At 56.1% G+C, this 19,158-nt stretch overlaps 1 protein-coding gene across 1 annotated transcript in view; it reads left to right on the top strand.

Moving 5' to 3' along the window:
* JAKMIP3 (Janus kinase and microtubule interacting protein 3) overlaps positions 1-17,673 on the top strand; it is a 77,271-nt gene extending 59,598 nt beyond the window's left edge. Inside the window, 10 exon segments of the mRNA XM_031651975.1 lie at positions 5,973-6,116; positions 6,118-6,177; positions 7,482-7,538; positions 11,838-11,879; positions 12,804-12,951; positions 12,954-13,004; positions 13,007-13,048; positions 13,051-13,137; positions 13,140-13,849; positions 14,951-17,673. Of these exon segments, the coding sequence (XP_031507835.1) occupies positions 5,973-6,116; positions 6,118-6,177; positions 7,482-7,538; positions 11,838-11,879; positions 12,804-12,951; positions 12,954-13,004; positions 13,007-13,048; positions 13,051-13,137; positions 13,140-13,243 (735 nt within the window). The 3' untranslated portion in view covers positions 13,244-13,849; positions 14,951-17,673.
* Positions 17,674-19,158: the final 1,485 nt, after the last annotated feature.

The raw sequence follows: 19,158 nt of genomic DNA, 5'->3' as shown, positions 1-19,158 counted from the left end.
CTTCTGGGATGCCTGGCTGCCCTTACTGGAGAGACTTTCTTGGCGAGGCGACAGGTCCTGCAGGCTCTAGGCTCCCGCCTCCCCCCCTCAGCTCAGTCTCTGTCCCCTGAAGCCCCTTGGCTCTCCAGCCTCCTCATACCCCCTCATTTTCCTCATCCTGTTCATGCTGATTGCTGGCATAGACAGGTTCCTCTCTGGTGGATGAGGAAGAACCCTCTAGAACAGTGATCTCCCATGAGCACCAAGGCCCACGTCGCTTCCTGGGTGGAGAGGCAGCTGGGATCCAGCTAGGGATCAGCCTACTTGGTAGGCATCTCCACTGCTATGCAGCCACCACCACCGCAGGCCAGGAGACGGAGGACCCCACCCAGCCTTCGCTGATGCTGTTCCGTCCTTCTGGGGCTCCCTCCCTTTCCTTCTCCTGCCCATCCCTGACTGACACTGCAAGCCTCAGTTTAGTACCTCATCTCCTCTAGGAAACCTTCCCTGACTCCCAGTGAGGTGGCCCTGACACGTCCCACTCGTGGAAATGGGTCTGCCTTTCTATGGGGCAAGCAGGGATCGTGTGCATCTGCTACCATCTGGTCTCCTAGACCAGCACGAGGCCTGGCAGGCAGCAGGTGCTTTGTGGGTGATGCATAGGTGAAGAGGAAAAGAGCTAAGGATTGTGCAAAGGTTTTTAAATCCAGCCCACCTTGAGACAGGAAAGGGAAGAGAAGGGCATGCATTTCTTTTTTTAATATTGCATTTTTTTCCTGAATGAAAAAAGAATCAATGTACAGTTCTAATTTACAACACAGAAAAATCCAAGAAAAAATTCACCATGTGCCCAGCACACAGAGAAAGACTGTGGGCATTCTGGTTTCTCTCCTGGTGGTCTCTTGGCAGGATGGGGATACGCATAGTATTTTTGCAAAAGTGGGGTCCCCATGCTTATCTGAGGCTTGCTGTCTGAAATCTTCTGAGAGATGGTCATCACGCCAATGGTAGGAAATGTTCACAGTAGGAAAGGACATTTTCTTCCCGTTCCTGTTCTCTGGACTCCAGATGCCACCAACAAAGGGGACCCACTTGCTGGTTCTCTTTTCCTTCCTGGATTACACCCCACATGTGTGTGCATGTACATTTTCATGGATAGCCTGAGAACCCCAACGAGCTGCAGCACGCTTCCCTTTCACCTGACCGTGCACAGCCAGGGCGCTTCCCACCAGCCCAAGGGGCGACTTGGTGTGAGCGTATCATGGACTGTTTGTCCCCAGTAGTGGACTTAGGTAGTGTCCATGCATTAGCTATCACCAGCAAAATAGCAATTCCTATCCATTTCTGACATCCCAACACACAAATAGAAATTATCTGCAGGAAATATTCTTTGGATCGACCAAAGGGTTATGCACACTTAAGGCATTGTTAGGAACTGTCGAATATTTCTCCCCATAGTAGGTACAACTTGCACCCCAAACTTCCACCGCATGGTGTGCAGCTGCCTGGTGCAGTCCTAGCAGGCGTGTCTCCTGGTGAGCTCAAAGTTTAACACGTTTCTATGCAACTCCACGCCACGTCTGTTTGTGACCTTTCCCACCTCTCTCTCATGCTATCTACCTTTTGGTCAGAGTTCTTGATAAAAGAAGGCAACCAGCCCTTTGCCATCCATTGCAAATATTTCCTTTATTTCCTCACTCAGAAGAATGGTACATTGCAAATATTTCACCCAGGTTGTCAGTTTCTCTTTGATGTCAAACACTGTTTTGAGGGCCTGGAAGAATTTGGGTAATTTTTATGAGGTTGATGGCCTCCAGGTTTCATGGCATAATTTCAAATTTGTCCTTCATACAAAAAAAAAAAAAAGATTGTACAAAAATATTCCAATGTTTTCTTTCAGCATTACTTTGAGGTGTGTGTGAGGCACGTGTAAAGAGGAAAAGGAAATTTATGCACCTCCAGGATGGCAGCCCCCCACCCCGCCCCCCAGGCAGCATTTGTCTACTCAGCCACCCACCTTTTCCACCCTAATGTCACAGATAATTCCCCTTTGTAAGATCGTGTCTGGAGTGATGCCTCAGGCCCAGAATCCCTCCACTGGGTCAGGAGAGTCGTCCCATGATTGGAGAAGTAGCCTGTGGGCCCCTTGACCTGACCAGAATGCAGAATCTGAGCACAGAAAGCTCCAGGAGTGGGCCCTGGCCTAGAGCAACTGCCACCGTGGTCCCTGTGATCGAGCATCCTGTGGACACCCCATGGGATTGGAGATGTGGGTCTCTGCACACATTTCCAGAAGATCAAATCAGCACTGCTTCAGCTTTCTGCGAGGCCACCTCTCTCTGCACCTCCACAGTAGCTGTGTTCTCAGGCCTCAGATGGGGCCAACGGCTCAGCGGATCATTCAGCCCCAAAGTCCAGTCAGGGGGGGCACATGGTTGCTGGTTGGACCAGGATTACTGCCCCCTACTCTGGAGGGGACTGGGGGCATCTTCCTGTGAGATGCTATGGGAGGGGCATTTTCCTGTGAGATGCTGGGCAGGGGGGCCTCTCCCTGTGTGATGCTGGGGGGGTCTCTCCCTGTGTGATGCTGCCTCTCCCTGTGTGATGCTCGGGGGTCTCTCCCTGTGCATGCTTCTTGAGGAGGTCTCTTCCTGTGTGATGCTGGGGGCGGGGCCTCTCCCTGTGTGATGCTGGGGGGTCCTCCCTGTGTGATGCTGAGGGAGTCTCTCCCCTGTGTGATGCTGGGGGGTCTCTTCCTGTGTGATGCTGGGAGGGCCTCTTCCTGTGTGATGCTGGGGGTCTCTCCCTGTGTGATGCTGGGGGCCCTCCTGTGTGATGCTGGGGGTTCCCTCCCTGTGTGTGGTGCTGGTGGGCTCCTTCCTGTGTGATGCTGGGGGGCCTCCCTGTGTGATGCTGGGGGAGTCTCCCCGTGATACTTGGCGGGGGTCTCTCCTGTGTGATGCTGGGGGGCCTCTCCCTGTGTGATGCTGGGGGTCTCTTCCTGTGTGATGCTGGGGGGCCTCTCTCTCTGTGTGGTGCTGGTGGGGGGTCTCTTCCTGTGTGATGCTGGGGCCTCTCCCTGTGTGATGCTGGGGGTCTCTCCCTGTGTGATGCTGGGGCTCTCTCCCTGTGTGATGCTGGGGCCTCTCCCTGTGTGATGCTGGGGCCTCTCCCTGTGTGATGCTGGGGGCCTCTCCCAGGATGCTGGGGTTTCTCCTGTGTGGGATGCTGGGGGCCTCCCTGTGTGATGCTGGGGGCCTCCCAGATGCTGGTGGGGCCTCCCGTGTGGTGCTGGGTGGGGGCCCTCCCGTGTGATGCTGGGGGCCCTCCCTGTGATGCTGGGGCCTCCCGTGATGCTGGGGGGCCTCTCCCTGTGTGATGCTGGGGGCCTCCCTGTGTGACTGGGGCCTCCCCGTGTGATTGGGGCCTCCCCAGTGATGCTGGGGGTCTCTCCCTGTGTGATGCTGGGGGTCTCCCTGTGGTGCTGGTGGGGGGTCTCTCCCTGTGTGGTGCTGGGGAGCCCCTGTGTGATGCTGGGGAGCCCCTCCCTGTGTGGGATGCTGGGGGCCTCTCTGTGTGTGATGCTGGTGGGGCCTCTCCCTGTGTGGTGCTGGTGGGGCCCTCCCTGTGTGGTGCTGGTGGGGGTCTCTCCCTGTGGTGATGCCGGGGCCTCCCTCAGTGATGCTGGGGGCCTCCTGTGTGATGCTGGGGGCCTCCCTGTGTGATGCTGGTGGGCCTCCTGTGTGGTGCTGGTGGGGCTCCCCTGTGATGCTAGCCTCCCTGTGTGATGCTGGGGGCCTCTCCCTGTGTGATGCTGGGGCCTCTCCCTGTGTGGTGCTGGGTGGGGGGCCTCCCTGTGTGATGCTGGGGGGCTCCCTGTGTGATGCTGGGGGCCTCCCCGTGTGATGCTGGGGGGTCTCTCCTGTGTGATGCTGGGGGGCCTCCCGTGTGATGCCGGGGGTCTCTCCTGTGTGATGCTGGGGGCCTCTGTGTGATGCTGGGGCCTCCTGTGTGATGCTGGGGCCTCCCTGTGTGATGCTGGGGGGCCTCCTGTGTGATGCTGGGGGTCTCTCCCTGTGTGATGCTGGGGGTCTCCCTGTGTGGTGCTGGTGGGGCCTCCCTGTGTGATGCTGGGGGGCTCCCTGTGTGATGCTGGGGGCCTCCTGTGTGATGCTGGGGGTCTCCCCGTGTGATGCTGGGGGGCCTCCTGTGTGATGCTGGGGCCTCCCAGTGGATGCTGGGGGTCTCCCTGTGTGATGCTGGGGGCATGTCCTGTGGATGCTGGGGCCTCCTGTGTGATGCTGGGGGTCTCTCCTGTGGTGCTGGCCTCAGGTGGATGTGCTGGGGGCCTCCTGTGGATGCTGGGGCCCTGTGTGGTGATGCTGGGGGGCTCCCCCAGGGAAAGGGGGGGCCTCCTGTGTGGATGCTGGGGGCTCCCCTCAGGATGCTGGGGGGCCCCTGTGTGATGTTGGGCCTCTCCTCGTGTGATGATGCTGGGGGTCTCTCCCTGTGTGATGCTGGGGGGCATGTCCCTGTGTGATGCTGGGGCCTCCCTGTGTGATGCTGGGGGCTCCTCCCCTGTGTGTGCTGGGGCCCTCCCCGTGTGATGCTGGGGCCTCTCCCTGTGTGGTGCTGGTGGGGGGTCTCTTCTTGGGTGATGCTGGTGGGTCTGCTTCCTGTGTGATATTTGGGGGGCCTCTTTCTCCACTTCCAACAGGAAGGCCCCCACATTTGGGATGCTCCGCGTTTCCTGAGTTCCTGTTGATTTCCTTCCCTTTCCCTGCACACTTGCCTGGTTCTCTCCTGTGTCGTTCACGGTGTGGCTCTCGGTCACTCAGGTGCCCTCAGGTGACCCACAGGCCTGTGAGCACTGAGGTTTTTTTCTGCACTTCCTGCTCTTCTTCTGGGAGACACTGGGGCAAGGAGGGGAAGAGCTGGTTCCTCCTGGGGCAATGACGGCTCTTTACGGCAGGGGCTGGTGCCGACTTTGCCTCTCTGGACATGGGTGTGGTAGACCGTGGTCTGTGTGGCTGCTGAAGGCAGGGAGGCTCATCCAGGCAGCCCACAGTTCATGTCACCACGGAGGTCCTGGTGAGCACCTCCCACCACCAGGTGCACGTGAAGCCACTGTGAGGTTAGTTCCTAGTCAGCAGTCGACCAGGTTTATTTTTAGAAGCTGGAGCTCATCTTAAAGGCACCGAGCTCTTTTCCTCTAAGAAGTGGAGGTTGATGTGCGAGCTGGTTGTGACAGCTGGGGACAGTTTATTTTGTGGCCGTCAAGAACACTAAAGTGTAACTGAGGCCCAAAAGTATTTTTTTTCCATTTCCTAATATTTCTGCTGTCTCTGAAGATGTTACATTTGGTTGGGAAGAAAGAGCCTCTGTAGTGTGAGAATTTGTTTTTTACAAAGATCCTGTCAATAAAATTTGCCTAAGAAAAGCTTTGGAATATGCAGAGCAAACTGCCAAACCCCAGGAATTTATGAAAAGGTGTGTACTTTGGCTGCTGGGTTATTATGTACTTTGGCTGCTGGCTTATTATGTATTTTGGCTGCTGAGTAATTATGTATTTTGGCTGCTGGTTATAGCACCGGGATCGGGTTACATGGGTCTATGAATTGGATTTGGGGAGGCAGCGGGTGACCCCACGCTCAGCTCCCTCCCACCTTGCTGCGTCCCCACAGGCCACCTGCAGCCCCTCCACCTCCCACTCAGCTTCCCCACTTCATAGCTCAGTCCTCCCCCACCCTGGAGCTCAGGGTCCTGGCTTCTGCTGGCCTGGTCAGCGTCTCTACTTCTAGGGTCTTCTCACAGACTGGGGAGGTCCGTGGGGCCCCAGTCCTTCTGCAGGGGCCACAGCACTGGGTTCCTGTCTGTTGCACATCCTCCTGGCCCTGCTCCCAGGCGGAGGGTGGCCCGGCCTCTGTTGCCCTTCCTGAAAGGTTTGTTCTGGGGAGAAGGCAAGGACTAAGGCATCTCCCCTTCCGCCCCAGCACATCCTGGAGCTGGAAGCCATGCTGTATGACGCCCTGCAGCAGGAGGCCGGGGCCAAGGTGGCTGAGCTGCTGTCGGAGGAGGAGCGTGAGAAGCTCAAGGTGGCCGTGGAGCAGTGGAAACGCCAGGTTATGAGGAGCTGGGCGCTGAAATGATGCCCAGATCCTGCGGGAGCGCATGGAGCTGCTGCAGCTGGCTCAGCAGGTGCATGGCAGGCGGGAGTGGGACTGGGGTAAAGACCAGGCCCTGGGCCTGCACAGAGCCAGGCGGGGCGTCCTGTGGCCACATCTCCAACGACTACCCCTCTGTGGCCCTACCCTCCGGTGGCCACACCCCTCATAACACATATTCTGATGGCTACACCCTGGTAGCCGTGCCCCTAATGGCCATGCCCGCTGATGGCGATGCCCCCCAATTGTCATGCCTTCCACACACAGAGCCTTGGATGGCCACACCTTCTGATGATCATGCCCTAGAATGGCCACGCCCCCTGTTGGCCATGCCCTCTTGTGGTCACACCCCTGATGGCCATGCCCCTGATGGCCATGCCTGTCAATGGCAGGCGCTCGGGCCAGACTGCCTCCCTCACCAGCCTCGTGTCCTGGGCATGTTGCAGAGGCCTCTGGGTGGCAGTTCTTCTCTTTTGGACGCCGGCTACCGTGTCTTTTCCATGACACCGTTTCCTGATGGCAAGGGTGTTCTCTGGGGACAGCAGCCCTGGCTTGCCTTGGCCTCAGGGCACTGTGGGACCTCAGGCCTGTTGGGTCAGTTCTGCTCTAATGGGAGGTGAGAAGCCTCGCAGACTGGACGACCCAGATGTGTAGGACACAGCCCAGCTCCTCCATGAACCAGGTTGGCTGGGAGGCGGCTTTATGGATGTATTCCTTGTGAAGAACACCCCTAGCGAAGGCTTAATTGAAATTCACATAAACAAGTGCCCTATGTGCCAGCTGGCCGTGGGCATCGGTGGGCTAATGTTGGACGTGCTCTGCTGGCTCCTCGTTAGCCTCCTGGGCCCCTTTGGCCTCTGGGGGCTCAGGGTGAGGACAGTCACCTGCAGCCCCTTTGTTGCCTCAGAGGGGCTGTGGTTGGAGCTCAGATGCTTGGGGGACCCCAGGCACTGGCATCCCCCTCACCAGGAGATTCTGTGCCCAGCTCTTCTGTGACCCTCTGGCGGCCCCTTACTCTGCTGCAGTGGCATCTGGGGGGACCGGGAATGCATTCCTACCATTTCCTTGGATGTCTGGCGTCGTGCTTTCTGAGTTGAAGCTGCAGGAATCGGACGCATACTGTTCCCACCACAGGGAGTGTGACATGGGGAAGGCCCTCTGCTCTCCTGCTGGAACAACGCAGCAAAGGCTGGTGTCCTCGTCAGGAGCCACAGCCCATGGCCATGCCAGTTGCTCTGCCACCATTTGTTACCAAGGAAATGCATGAAAATCTTGAAGGATTTGGGTTTCCCAAATACTGTGACTGTTGAAGATTTTTTTCCTTTTAACCTTGCAGAGAATTACAGAAGAAAAGAACAGCCTGTGAAGAGACAAATAAAGGAACTGGAGGAAAAGGTAAAACAAATGCAGTTTTGGGGTTTTTGCTTGTTAAGATCAAGGGAGAGGGCCACTCCCACTGAGTCACTCAGCTCCAGGCAGCTGGGGCAGCAGACTTAGCTCCCAGCAGCGGCAGGAGGCGGCCACCTGAAGACTGGGTGGAGCTGAGCAGAAAAAGGCTTCAGGGTGGTGGCTGCTGCAAGGGCTCTGGACCGGGAGACAGGAGCCCTGCGGTCTAGGAATGCCCCTGCCAGCGCCCAGCCATGCGACCTCAGAGGAGCCACTCCTCTTGTGGCCTCAGTTTCCCCATCTGGAGCCAACGGCCTCGGGTTCCTCTCATCACGGAAGCCTAGACTGTGTGGAAGCCTTTGATCCCTGCAGGTTCACCTTGCGCTGGTCTGAGAATCAAGTTCCCAGATCAGAAGCACCCATTGAAGTGCAGTTAGGTTGAGGCCACATGCGAGGGCTGGGGAGGGCTGTCTGGCTCTTTCTCAGGGTCCTGGCTCCATGAGGTGTGTGGGGTCAGGGTGCTCTGTCCATGCACATAACAGGCTTGGTGCTCCCCAAGTCAGGGTGAGGGGAGCACAGCAGAGTCCCGGCCCTCCTGGGGATGCCTGCAGGTGTTCAGGGCAGGGCTTGTTCTCCCGTGTGGGGCTGGTTCAGTGATGTCTGGGGGTGAGTGTTCACTCCGTTGTGATTGGTCCTGGGGGCCTGGCTGCCAACCCCCAGCCCAGAGTGAGACTTTGTGCGAAGTCTGTGGGGTGGAGCTCCCTGAAGTGACCGACTCCCACTGGGGGCTGAATGAAGTGGCCAGTGGCCCCACCTTCAGCCTCGTCCTTCCGGAGAACACAGGAGGCTGGCATTAGGATGCCCCTCTGGTTGGCATGTGCTGGTCGCGGCCTGAGGAAGATCCCACAGATGCTCTGCACTTGCCAGGAGAGAGCCGGTCCCTCTGGACAGCAGTCACCTTCGAGGGGCCATGTGTCATCCCACATCCCACCCTAGGCCTACCCTGCCCCTCATAGGCAGTGACACCCAAGCCCTTCTGCTGGGCGCTCACTGCCGCCTGTGAGAATCATCATCCTGAAGAACGAGTTACTCAGGGCACAGCCTTTGAGGCCCCAGTGGACACCAGGCCACGTGGGGAAGCATCCACTAGCACACCAGAGCGCCCAGCAATGCCGGAGGGGACACAGTGTTCTTGGGGCTTGAGCCTCAGAGGTCTCTCCCCCAAACCAGATGTCTCTCACCAAACCAACTGTCTCTCCCCCAACCAACTGTCGTTTTGAATGACGACAGCGGGATCGACGACGTTTTTGAATGACGCTGAATGACGAGCTGAATGACGATTTTTCGAATGACGATTTTTAACGACGTTTTAACGACGACGTTTTAATGACGAGTTTTGAATGACGAGTTTCGAATGACGAGTTTTTCGAATGACGCTGAATGACGACGTTTTAATGACGATGATCGACGAGTTTTTTAACGACGACGTTTTAACGACGAGTCGAACGACGAGCTTTAACGACGAAATTTTTTCTGATGAACGACGATTTTTCTTTAACGACGACCGTTTTGACGACGCGGACGACGGATGATTTTGATGAATGATTTTGAACGACGATGAATCGACGGACGACGCAGCGGACGATGGACGACGCGGACGACGAAAGATCGACGATGCTGAATGACGAAAAGCGGATCGATTTTTAACGATTTTGATCGACGCGCTTTTGGACGACGACGCCTTTTGAACGACGAGTTTTGAACGACGAGTTTTGAACGACGTTGAATGACGCGAATGACGCGAATGACGTTTGAATGACGACGAGTTTAATGACGTTTTTGAACGACGTTTGATGAATGACGTTTTGAACGACGCTTTGAACGACGACGTTTTGAACGACGCTTTAACGAGGATGGAACGACGACGCTGAACGACGTTTTTGAACGACGACGCTGAACGACGCGCTGAACTATTTTTCTGGACGACGAGTTTCGAATGACATTTTTGAATGACACGCGAATGATTTTTCGAACGGATTGAGTCGCTTTTCGAACGACAATGAGTTTTTAACGACTGATTTTTCGAACGACGATTTTTTCGAATGACGACGTTTTCGACGACGATTTTTCGATGAATGACGAGTTTTGAACGACGAGAGTTTTTCCAAGATGAACGACGATTTTTTGAATTTGAGAGTTTTTCGAACGAGCGAACGACGTTTCGAATTTATCGAGTTTCGAACGATTTTTCTCGAACGACTGGAGTCTTTTTCGGACCATCGCGAGCCTCTTAATCCATCGAGCCTTTAATCCATCGATCTCGAACCATCGAGAGCCTCTAAACTAACCGAGCCTTTCCCTTAAACTAACCATCTCGAACTAACTGTCTTCCTCTAAACTAACCCGTTCTCCCTTTAAACTAACCAGGGTTCTCAACTAACTGTTCTCTCTTAAACCAATCTGTTCTCCCCTAAACTAACTGTCTCCCACCAACCAACTGTTCTTCCTCAAACTAACGGTTCCCTAAACCACCGGTCTTCCTAAACCAACGGTCTCTAAACCAATCGGTCTTCCTCTAAACTAACGGTCTTCTCTAAACCAACGTCTTCCAAATCCATCCGTTTCTTTCCTCTAAACTAACTGTTCTAAACCACCCGTTCCACCAAACCAACTGTCTCTCCCACCAAACCAACTGTCTCTCCCACCAAACCAACTGTCTTCCCCAAACCAGCTGTCTTCCTCAAACTATTGTCTTCCCTAAACTAACGGTCTTCCTCTAAACCAACGGTTTTCTCTAAACTAATCGGTTCTTTCCTCGCGAACCATCGAGTTCTCTCGTGAACCATCGAGCCTTTCAACCATCGGTTCTTTCCTTTAAACTAATAGTTCTTTCTTTAACGAATTGTTCTAACGAATGAGCCTTTTCCTTTAAACGACTGTCTTTTCTAAACGACCTGTTCTAAACGACCTGTTCTCTTTAAACGACCAGGTTCTCTTTAACGACCTGTTCCTCCCCAAACCAACTGTCTCTCCCAAACCAACTGTCTCCCCAAACCAACTGTCTCTCCCCCAAAACCAACCACAGTTCCCCCAAACCAACTGTCTCCTCCCCAAACCAACGCTCTCCCCAAACCAACTGCCCTCCCCCAAACCAACTGTCTCTCCCCCAAACCAACTGTCTCTCCCCAAACCAACTGTCCCCCCAAACCAACTGTCTCCCCCAAACCAACTGTCTCCCCCAACCAACTGTCTCCCCAAACCAAATGTCTCTCCCCCAAACCAACTGTCTGCTCTATTTTGCATCTTAACCAAGGACGCTTTGTTTGTATTGTCACTTCAGAAATGGCTGGCATGGTACTCCGCGCCTGTAATTCTAGTAATTTAGGAGGCCTAGATGGGAGGATCGCTTGAGCCCAGGATTTCGAGACCAGCCTGGGCAACAAAGTGAGACCCTGTCTCTAGAAAAAAATTCTTAAAAATAGCTGGGCATGGTGGCATGTGCCTATAATCTCAGTTACTCAGGGGGCTGAGGTGGGAGGATCACCTGAGCCTGGGAGGTTGAGGCTGCAGTGAGCCACGATCACATCACTGCACTCCAGACTGGGTGACCGACTGAGATCCTGTCTCCAAAGAAAAGAATAGGTCAGGTGTTATTTCTTAAATCTAGGTAAACAGCTCTTCATTTCCAAGCTATGCCCCGCTGCCCGATTTTCTCTCGTGTCCAGATGGGTCTGGCTTCCGACCCCCAGCCCAGAGTGAGGCTGTGTGCGCGTTGTCTACTCAGGGTGCTGGTTGTACTTTGCTGCCTGTGGTGGGACTGAGACCACAGTATTGTCACAGGCCTGCTTTTGTTTGCTGGGCAATTGGAATGTTTTCCAATACAACTTTCACCATTATTATTACCCCATTGGTGCTCTCGCCGAAAATTCCTGCAGCAGGTCTCAGCGATGGGTTTCACTTCAGGGAGGAGTCGTCCCCGGGAGGCTGGCCTTGTGCTGCTGGGGACACGCTGGGTGTGGGGCCCCTGACCAGTGCCCACCACCCGAGTCTGCATGGTGCGGGGTCCCTTAGCGTGTTCCTAGGGGTGGCGGCAGCACCCCTCAGCCCGGGGGATTTGGGCAGCAGCCCTCCCTCGGCCGTCCTAAATGGAGCCCTCTCCTCCCTGCCAGCAGCTCTGTCTTCAGTCTGTAATCGCGTGTATTTCTTGCCAGAAGCACTACCAACTCTTTTTTCTCTTTCTTTCCTTCCGTGTCCCCATCCTCCCCTTTCCGTTTCAGTTTTTATTTTTGTTCTTATTTTTCTCCTTAGCTTTCATTCTCTGGTCATAGTCCATCTTGGCACCCTAACGTGGTGAGTATTTCATTGGCAGGGCCCGGCAGGGGTCCCACTCTGCTTCCCGGAAGACACCTCGGCCCCCTGCCCTGCCGGGGAGCTGCCCCCCCTGCCATTTGATGAACCGGAAGGCATGACCCAGCATCCCCAAAAGGGTCGTTAGAAAGCCACCCGCGTCCTTCAACACCAGAAGTCCCTCCCTGGGGGTCAGGACCGGAGTCTTCCACTGTAGAAGCTGCAAGGTGCTCACCTTTCCTGAGCGGGAAGGAGAGCAGGGTCCATCCCCCGCAACCCAGTGTAGCAGAAACGTGCAGGACCCTCTCTAGGTGGTCTTTCTGCTTCGGTGGCACTAGGCAGCAGTTCCTGGGGACAGACACGGTGGTTCTGTGATTCATCCTCATTCTTTTTTGGGTGCTGCTGAGTACAGGCTTGGGTGGTGCTGGAGATTCAGCCAGGAGGGCTGGGTCTCCCTGCCAGGCTGGGGCGGCCTAGGCCGGGGTAGCTGGAGTCTGCAGGTCACGGCTGCTGCTGTTGCTACCATGGCACCTGCCAGCATAAATGTCTGCCTCCTTCCAAACTGGAAGAGGGACAAGTAGGACGTCACATCATCGTTCACCTCGGTCCTCGAGTCCCCACCCTTCATCAGGTCCCGAGAGGAGCTTCCCCTGGGGGCAGGGATCTTCCTCTCCACACAGCCCCTCGTCCCTCACCCCGGCTGAGCGGAGCCTCCCTGACATCCTCTGCACATAGCCCCTCACCCCTCGCCCCTCACCCCAGCCGAGCAGAACCTCCCTGACATCCTCTGCACGTAGCCCCTCACTCCTCGCCCCTCACCCCGGCCGAGCGGAGCCTCCCTGACATCCTCTGCACATAGCCCCTCGCCCCTCACCCTGACTGAACGGAGCGTCGCTGACTCTGCACTCTACATTTCTTTTCTTCCAGCCCCACGTTGAATCGGACCCTTTTCCTCCAGTGGGACCTGAGAGCAGGGACAAAACGGGACGTCGCGTCTCCATCCTGAAGACCCAGGGGGTCTTGGTCTCTGCACGCCCGTCCCGTGGAGGAAGAGTGAGAAGGGGCAGCATGTGCAGCGCAAGCTGCCATCCGCGTGGGATGCGCCAGGACTAGAACTGGCTCTGCCGACTCTGGGGGGCTTCTCTGGGAGAGGCCCGGCCTTGGCTGCTGGACCCTGGTCCCTCCTCCTGGACGGCAGTCCCCATCCCAGTTCCAGGGATGTGCAGCATTCCCTGCCAAGCAGGGGTGAGAACTGCTTCTGTGTGAAGCACCAGCCTCGGGTCCTCTCCTCTCTCTTGGTCCTCACAGTAGTTGTCACCAGTGTCTGGAGGAAGATTTTCAGAAACGACAGAGGCGTGGCCCAGTGACAAGATGAAGGCTGTGACTGAGCCGCCTGGATGGTGACCTTCATTCAAGGAGGCTCCCTGGATGGTCCTGGGAGGGCTCCCCAACACCTCAGTGGCCCCTCCAATGCTGCAATGTGTTGCTGGGGTCCTGAACACCTGCTGGCCAACAGACCCCACACCCACCCTCCTTCATCGTCATCTGTGTGGGGACAGACAAGAGCCATGGCCGCCGTGGGCCATGGGGTGCCCTCAACCCTCTGCCTTCCTACCCAGCCTGAGACAGGAAGGCCGCCAGCTGGGAGCACCACGGGACTGATCCAAGGAAGGCGTGGGGAGTGTGGTGACAGGAGATGGGACGAGGGGGCAGAGCCAGCTGGAACATGGATGCCAGAGGCTGCCTCCATAGTGCATCTCCAGAAGTCACAGAGGCCCTGAGCGCCCAGAGCCACCTGAGCCACCTGGCCTGGAAGCCCCTGCGCAGGCCAGACCTGCAGGCCATGGACCCCAGCAGGAACCGAAGCCTCACCCCAAGCCTTCGTACACAAGGAGCAGCCCAGGTGAGGGACGGCGGACGCACCTGTGGCTCTACTGGTGCAAGAAGGGAACCGTGGTCCAAGAAGCTGACAGGTAAGGGCTGCTGTCTGTCCACAGGGACGGCCTTTTCCCTCCCGCCCTGTGTGGTGACCCTGCACAAGCTGACACACCCCCTTCCTGGCCTGCTAATTCTGCTTAGAGAACTCAGCCCCATTTGAGATGAGAATTAAATTTGCTGGCGCACCCTCCCTGCGAGGTGAGCCCCAGCTTCTCCTGCACACCTCTGTGTCCCAGTCTGCACATGTGTGGCTCTGCCACCCCCTCCACTGCTGGCCGTCAAGATCACCTCTCCCGTCACGCATGGGACAGGGCCTGGGGGCTTGTGTGGACTGTGGCCTGAGCTGTTGCTGGGGGCAGGGTCTGCAGACATGGTGCCCCACAGGGACCTGGCATCTGGCACGGTTGGCCGTCCTCCCACTTGCAGGAAGAGGCTTGCAGAAAAGGGAGAAACCCTGTAGGTGCGTCGAGGCCACTCTCCGAGTGCACCTCCTTCCGCTGCTCCCGTGCACTTGACCGTGAGCGCCGTCCCTCACTCGGACCCAGCACCTGAGGTGTCCGCTCTGGGGAGGTGACTCTGGTTGCTCCCAGCAGGGAAGGAGGTCAGGACTGGGCGGGGCGTGCTCCACCGCAGAGCTTTCCTGCCAGCGGGGTTCCCTACGGGAGAGTTGGAAGATCGGTTGTGTCTGTGGGGCTCTGGGGCAGGGTGAGCTGGTTCTTGGGGAGGCAGTGGCAGCCCCATGGGGGGCCACCCAGAGAACGCTCCACCTCCCCCACCTCTGACCCATACCGATAGGGTCCAGCCCTACGGGGCTTAGCAGGTATTCTCCCTGTGTGTAGAGATGAGAGATTGTAGGAAATAAAGACACAAGACAAAGAGATAAAGAGAAAACAGCTGGGCCCAGGGGACCACTACCACCAAGACGTGGAGACCGGTAGTGGCCCTGAGCGGCTGGGCGCACTGATATTTGGTGCATACAAGAACAAGGAGGCAGGGTAAGGAGGGTGGATCTTCTAAGTGATTGACGAGGTGAAGCAAGTCACGTGATCACAGGACAGGGGGCCCTTCCCTCTTAGGTAGCCGAAGTGGAGAGGGAGGGCAGCATATGTCAGCGTTTTCTTCTCTGCACTTATAAGGAAGATCAAAGACTTTAAGACTTTCACTATTTCTTCTACCGCTGTCTACTACCAACTTCAAGAGGAACCAGGAGTACGGGAGGAACATGAAAGTGGACAAGGAGCGTGACCGTTGAAGCACAGCACCACAGGGAGGGGTTTAGGCCGCCAGATGACTGCGGGCAGGCCTGGATAATATCCAGCCTTCCACAAGAAGCTGGTGGAGCAGAGTGTTCCCCGACTCCTCCAAGGAAAGGAGACTCCCTTTCGCAGTCTGCTAAGTAACAGGTGCCTTCCCAGACACTGGCGTTACTGCTTGACCAAGGAGTCCTCAAGTGGCCCTTACGTGGGCGTGACAGAAGGCTCACCTCTTGCCTTCTAGGTCACTTCTCACAATGTCCCTTCAGCACCTGACCCTGTGCCCGCCGGTTATTCCCAGGTTATATTAGTAATGCAACGAAGAGTAATATTAAAAGCTGATGATTAATAATGTTTATAATAATGATTGATAATTGTCCATAATCATTTCTATATCTAATATGTATTATGACTATTCTTATTCTAACTATTTTCTTTATTATACTGAAACAGTTTGTGACTTCAGTCTCTTGCCTTGGCACCTGGGTAATCCTCCACCCACACAAACCCTGTCCGAGATACAGCTGTGTCTCCTGCAGTGGGCAGCGGCCATGGGCCACAGGCATTGTTGTTCCTGGGAGATGCTCCCCTGCATAGAAAATGGGAGGGGGAGGAGGCGGTGTGACCACACCCTCAGCTCAGGAGCGGGCAGCAGCTCCGTCTTCACCCTCGATTCAGGAGGGGGCAGTGGCTCCGTCTTCACCCTTGACTCAGGAGGGGCAGCGGCGAGGAGGAGGTACGAGGGGGGCAGCGGCTCCATCTTGCAGGTCCCCTGGGGCATGTTCTCCAGGTGCATTGTGGATAAGGCGTTGTCCTTGTGTGGGTCGGGACCTGGGCACCAGGCAGGATCTGGCTCCTGCGTCCCCCAAGTGCGCCCAGGCACAGCCTCAGGCCAGAAAGTTCTCTGCAGGGGTTCATTCTAGAAGGAGTGGGAGGTCAACAGCCCCAGCCCTGTCCAAGGACACCCGCTGCTTGGCACAGGAGGGCACTACAGGCCCACCAGCCCTCAGGACACAGGAGGGCACTACAGGCCCACCAGCCCTCAGGACACGGCTCCCACATCCCCAGGGACTTCTGCTCCCACAGCAAAAGCTGGAGCCCCAAGCAGGGCGTCTCTAATTGTGCGGCAAGGACAGCGCAGCTAGACGTCGGGAGCTCCACTACCTCCAGGGTCCCCGGAGGGTGGTGGGGGGCAGTGAACACCCCACAGCGCAGCGACACACACGGTGTGGACATACGCACGACCCCGCGGACGCTTCCCGGCTGCCTCACTCCCACCCCCTGCGGACCAGGCCTCACAGCGGGGGCAGGTGGACCATCCAGGTGGACCATCCAGGCCGTGCTGAGCCCCGAGCAGTTCCCCACAACAGGTCACAGAGAGGACTCCGGGCTAGGAGAAGGGGTCCTGGGGAGCAGGGTCCCCGCACAGCCGCCCTCGGTGACATCTGGGACGTGGACATGAGTGGACGACGTCCCTGGATGGAGCCATTTCCTGGGTCCTGGAGCTGGAGGTGACGGAGCTTCTCCTGCTCCCAGCGTGTGCCCGTGGGGTGGTCAGAGTAGACAGGCCACACTGTCATCAGGGAAGAGCAGCTGGCCAGCAATGTGCAGACTATGCCTCAAGCCCGTGGGCACAGTGGGGACAGAGGTGGGCAGGTGCTTCTCCACCTGGGGGCTGACAAGCTACGGGCACATCGTGGACAAGGCGTCTGTGCGGCTCCGCGCGGAAGACCGCTCTCCTCGGCCAGGCCCACCAGCTTCCCAGGATCAGGGAGCGAGCCTCGAACGCTAGACCCGGCAGGAAAACATATGTGAGCCAATGGGCCCCAAACCGTCGCGTTGCACCAGATGGAGACCTCAGCCCCAGATGCTCACCCAGGGCTGTCGCCCGACCCTGCAACTACCCCGAGGGGTGGGGAGACCTGTGAGCGGAAACCTGTCCCCGCCCGGAGCGCCGGCAGCAATGCCCTCTTCAGTTTGTTCAGTCGAGGGAGGAGAGGAGAGTGATGCCTTCGCGGGCTCCCCTGGGGGAAGCTACAGAGCGGGGGCATTGGGCCGAGGCCACCAGCCCACAGGGCTCCTCTGAAGTGAGGCGGCTGTCATCCTCCCGGGATCCTCTCCCACCGTGTCTGGTCCGAGCGTGCGGTATCCAGCCTGAGTTCGAAGGGTGTCACGAAAGAGCTACTACCTAAATTTGCAGCCAGCAAGGGGCTTTTGTGCCCTAGTTCCCTCTCGCAGCCCTAGACCACCAACCCCACACCCATAGGAAGCAGAGGGCCCCTCACCCACAGCCCAGCAGGTGCACTGTGTGCCCTGCCCTATGGGAGAGGAACCGCCACAATGTCTGATCGAGCGTATTTTTGCACAGTAAATGAGACGTGAGATGTTACTGTGCTGTCTCAGTGAGCGTCTCCCTTCTCTCCAATTAGCTTTTTTCCCCAACTTTTTATTTTGAAATAATTTTAGACTTAAAATTGCACAAATTGTGTAGAGAGTCCTGTGTGCCCTTCAGCCTGCTTCCCCTGATGTTCCTGTCTTGTCTTTTCTTTTTTTTTGAGATGGAGTCTTGCTCTGTCACCAGGCTGGAGTGCGGTGGCACGATCTTGGCTCACCACAACCTCCTCCTCCCGGGTTCAAGCAATTCGCCTGCCTCAGCCTCCCAAGTAGCTGGGATTACAGGCAGGCGCTTGCCAGCACGCCCAGCTAATTTTTGTATTTTTAGTAGAGATGGGGTTTCGCCATGTTGGCCAGGATGGTCTCGAACTCCTGACCTCATGATCTGCCTGCCTCGGCCTCCCAAAGTGCTGGGATTACAGGCGTGAGCCACTGCGTCCAGCCTGTCCCTGTCTTACATAATCATGATACATTTTCAAAACTTTGCCACAACCTGGGTTCTGGTTTCTGGTTTCTCCAGGTTTCCTCCTGGCAAATGCTCCTTTCTGTTCCAGGATCCCACATTGCATTCACTCATCCTGTCTCGGTAGTGCCTGCCGTCAGTGACAGCTTTTTAGTTCTTCCTCATCACTCTTGGCCTTGATGCTTGGATAAGAACTAGTCGGTTATGTTATAGGTTCCTCAGGAGGATCTGCCTGGCCTGTGGTTCTGTGGAGGTAACGCATCTGGGGGGAATGCCCCAGGAGTGACGGACCCTAAGTACCACACCAGGGTGCCCAAGGTGGGTGTATTTCATCACTGATGCCGTAACCTTGATCACTTGGCTAAGGGGGTGTCTGCCAGGGTCTCCACTGAGAGGGAGCCCTGTGTAGTCTATGCGTGTACTGGGGGAGATTCGCCGAGACTGAAAAGACCACACTTCTCCGTGAACGTTGCCCAGATCTCTGCACCCGTTGGTGGATCTTCCCTGCAGCACTTCTTCCTGTGGGGACGTCCTCTCCCCCTTCCTTCTATTTCATTGGTTAGAATTTTCCTATAGAGAAGACCTGCCCCTTTTCTCCTATTTCTTTGCCTGTGTATTGCACTGTGTGCATCCGGCCGTTCAGTCTGTCCCTGGGTCATGGCCCAGTGAGGCTGTTAATGTCTCCTCACCCAGATGCTGCCGCAGAGCCTCCAGCGCTCCTCCAGGCTGGCGCCCTGCAGAGCACTCTCTTTCTCTCTGTCCCCACAAGGCAAGGTCCATAACTCCTTCCCCAAGGAGCTCTGGCTTCTGTGTTGGAGGTGATGTTAAAAACCAAGGTCTCTCTGAACCAGTTGTTGCTCATTGCTACTGGGGTGATAGTATTTCCAGGCCCTCTCAGAGACAGCCTGGAAATACATCATCCACAAACTCAACCTACTGTGCACCCACACACATACCTGTGCTTCCCTCCTTCCCTCTCTCCCCTTCCCTCTCTCCCCTTCCCTCTCTCTCCTTCCCTCTCTCCCTTCCCTCTCTCTCCTTCCCTCTCTCTCCTTGCCTCTCTCTCCAAAAACAACAATGAATTTGCGTTTTGCATCTTCGTTTGCATCATCATCGTTTTAAAATAAAATAATAAATAAAATAATAATAGGTGTTTTAAATAATATAGATTTTGTTTATATAATATGTTTTAAAAATGTATTAATGGAACAAAAATAATAATGAACATAAAAAT

This window comes from Papio anubis, chromosome 11 (assembly GCF_008728515.1).
Source record: "Papio anubis isolate 15944 chromosome 11, Panubis1.0, whole genome shotgun sequence".
NCBI lineage: Eukaryota > Metazoa > Chordata > Mammalia > Primates > Cercopithecidae > Papio > Papio anubis.
The sequence above is the reverse complement of the archived record's forward strand: the minus strand, read 5'-3'. Positions and strand labels throughout refer to the sequence as shown.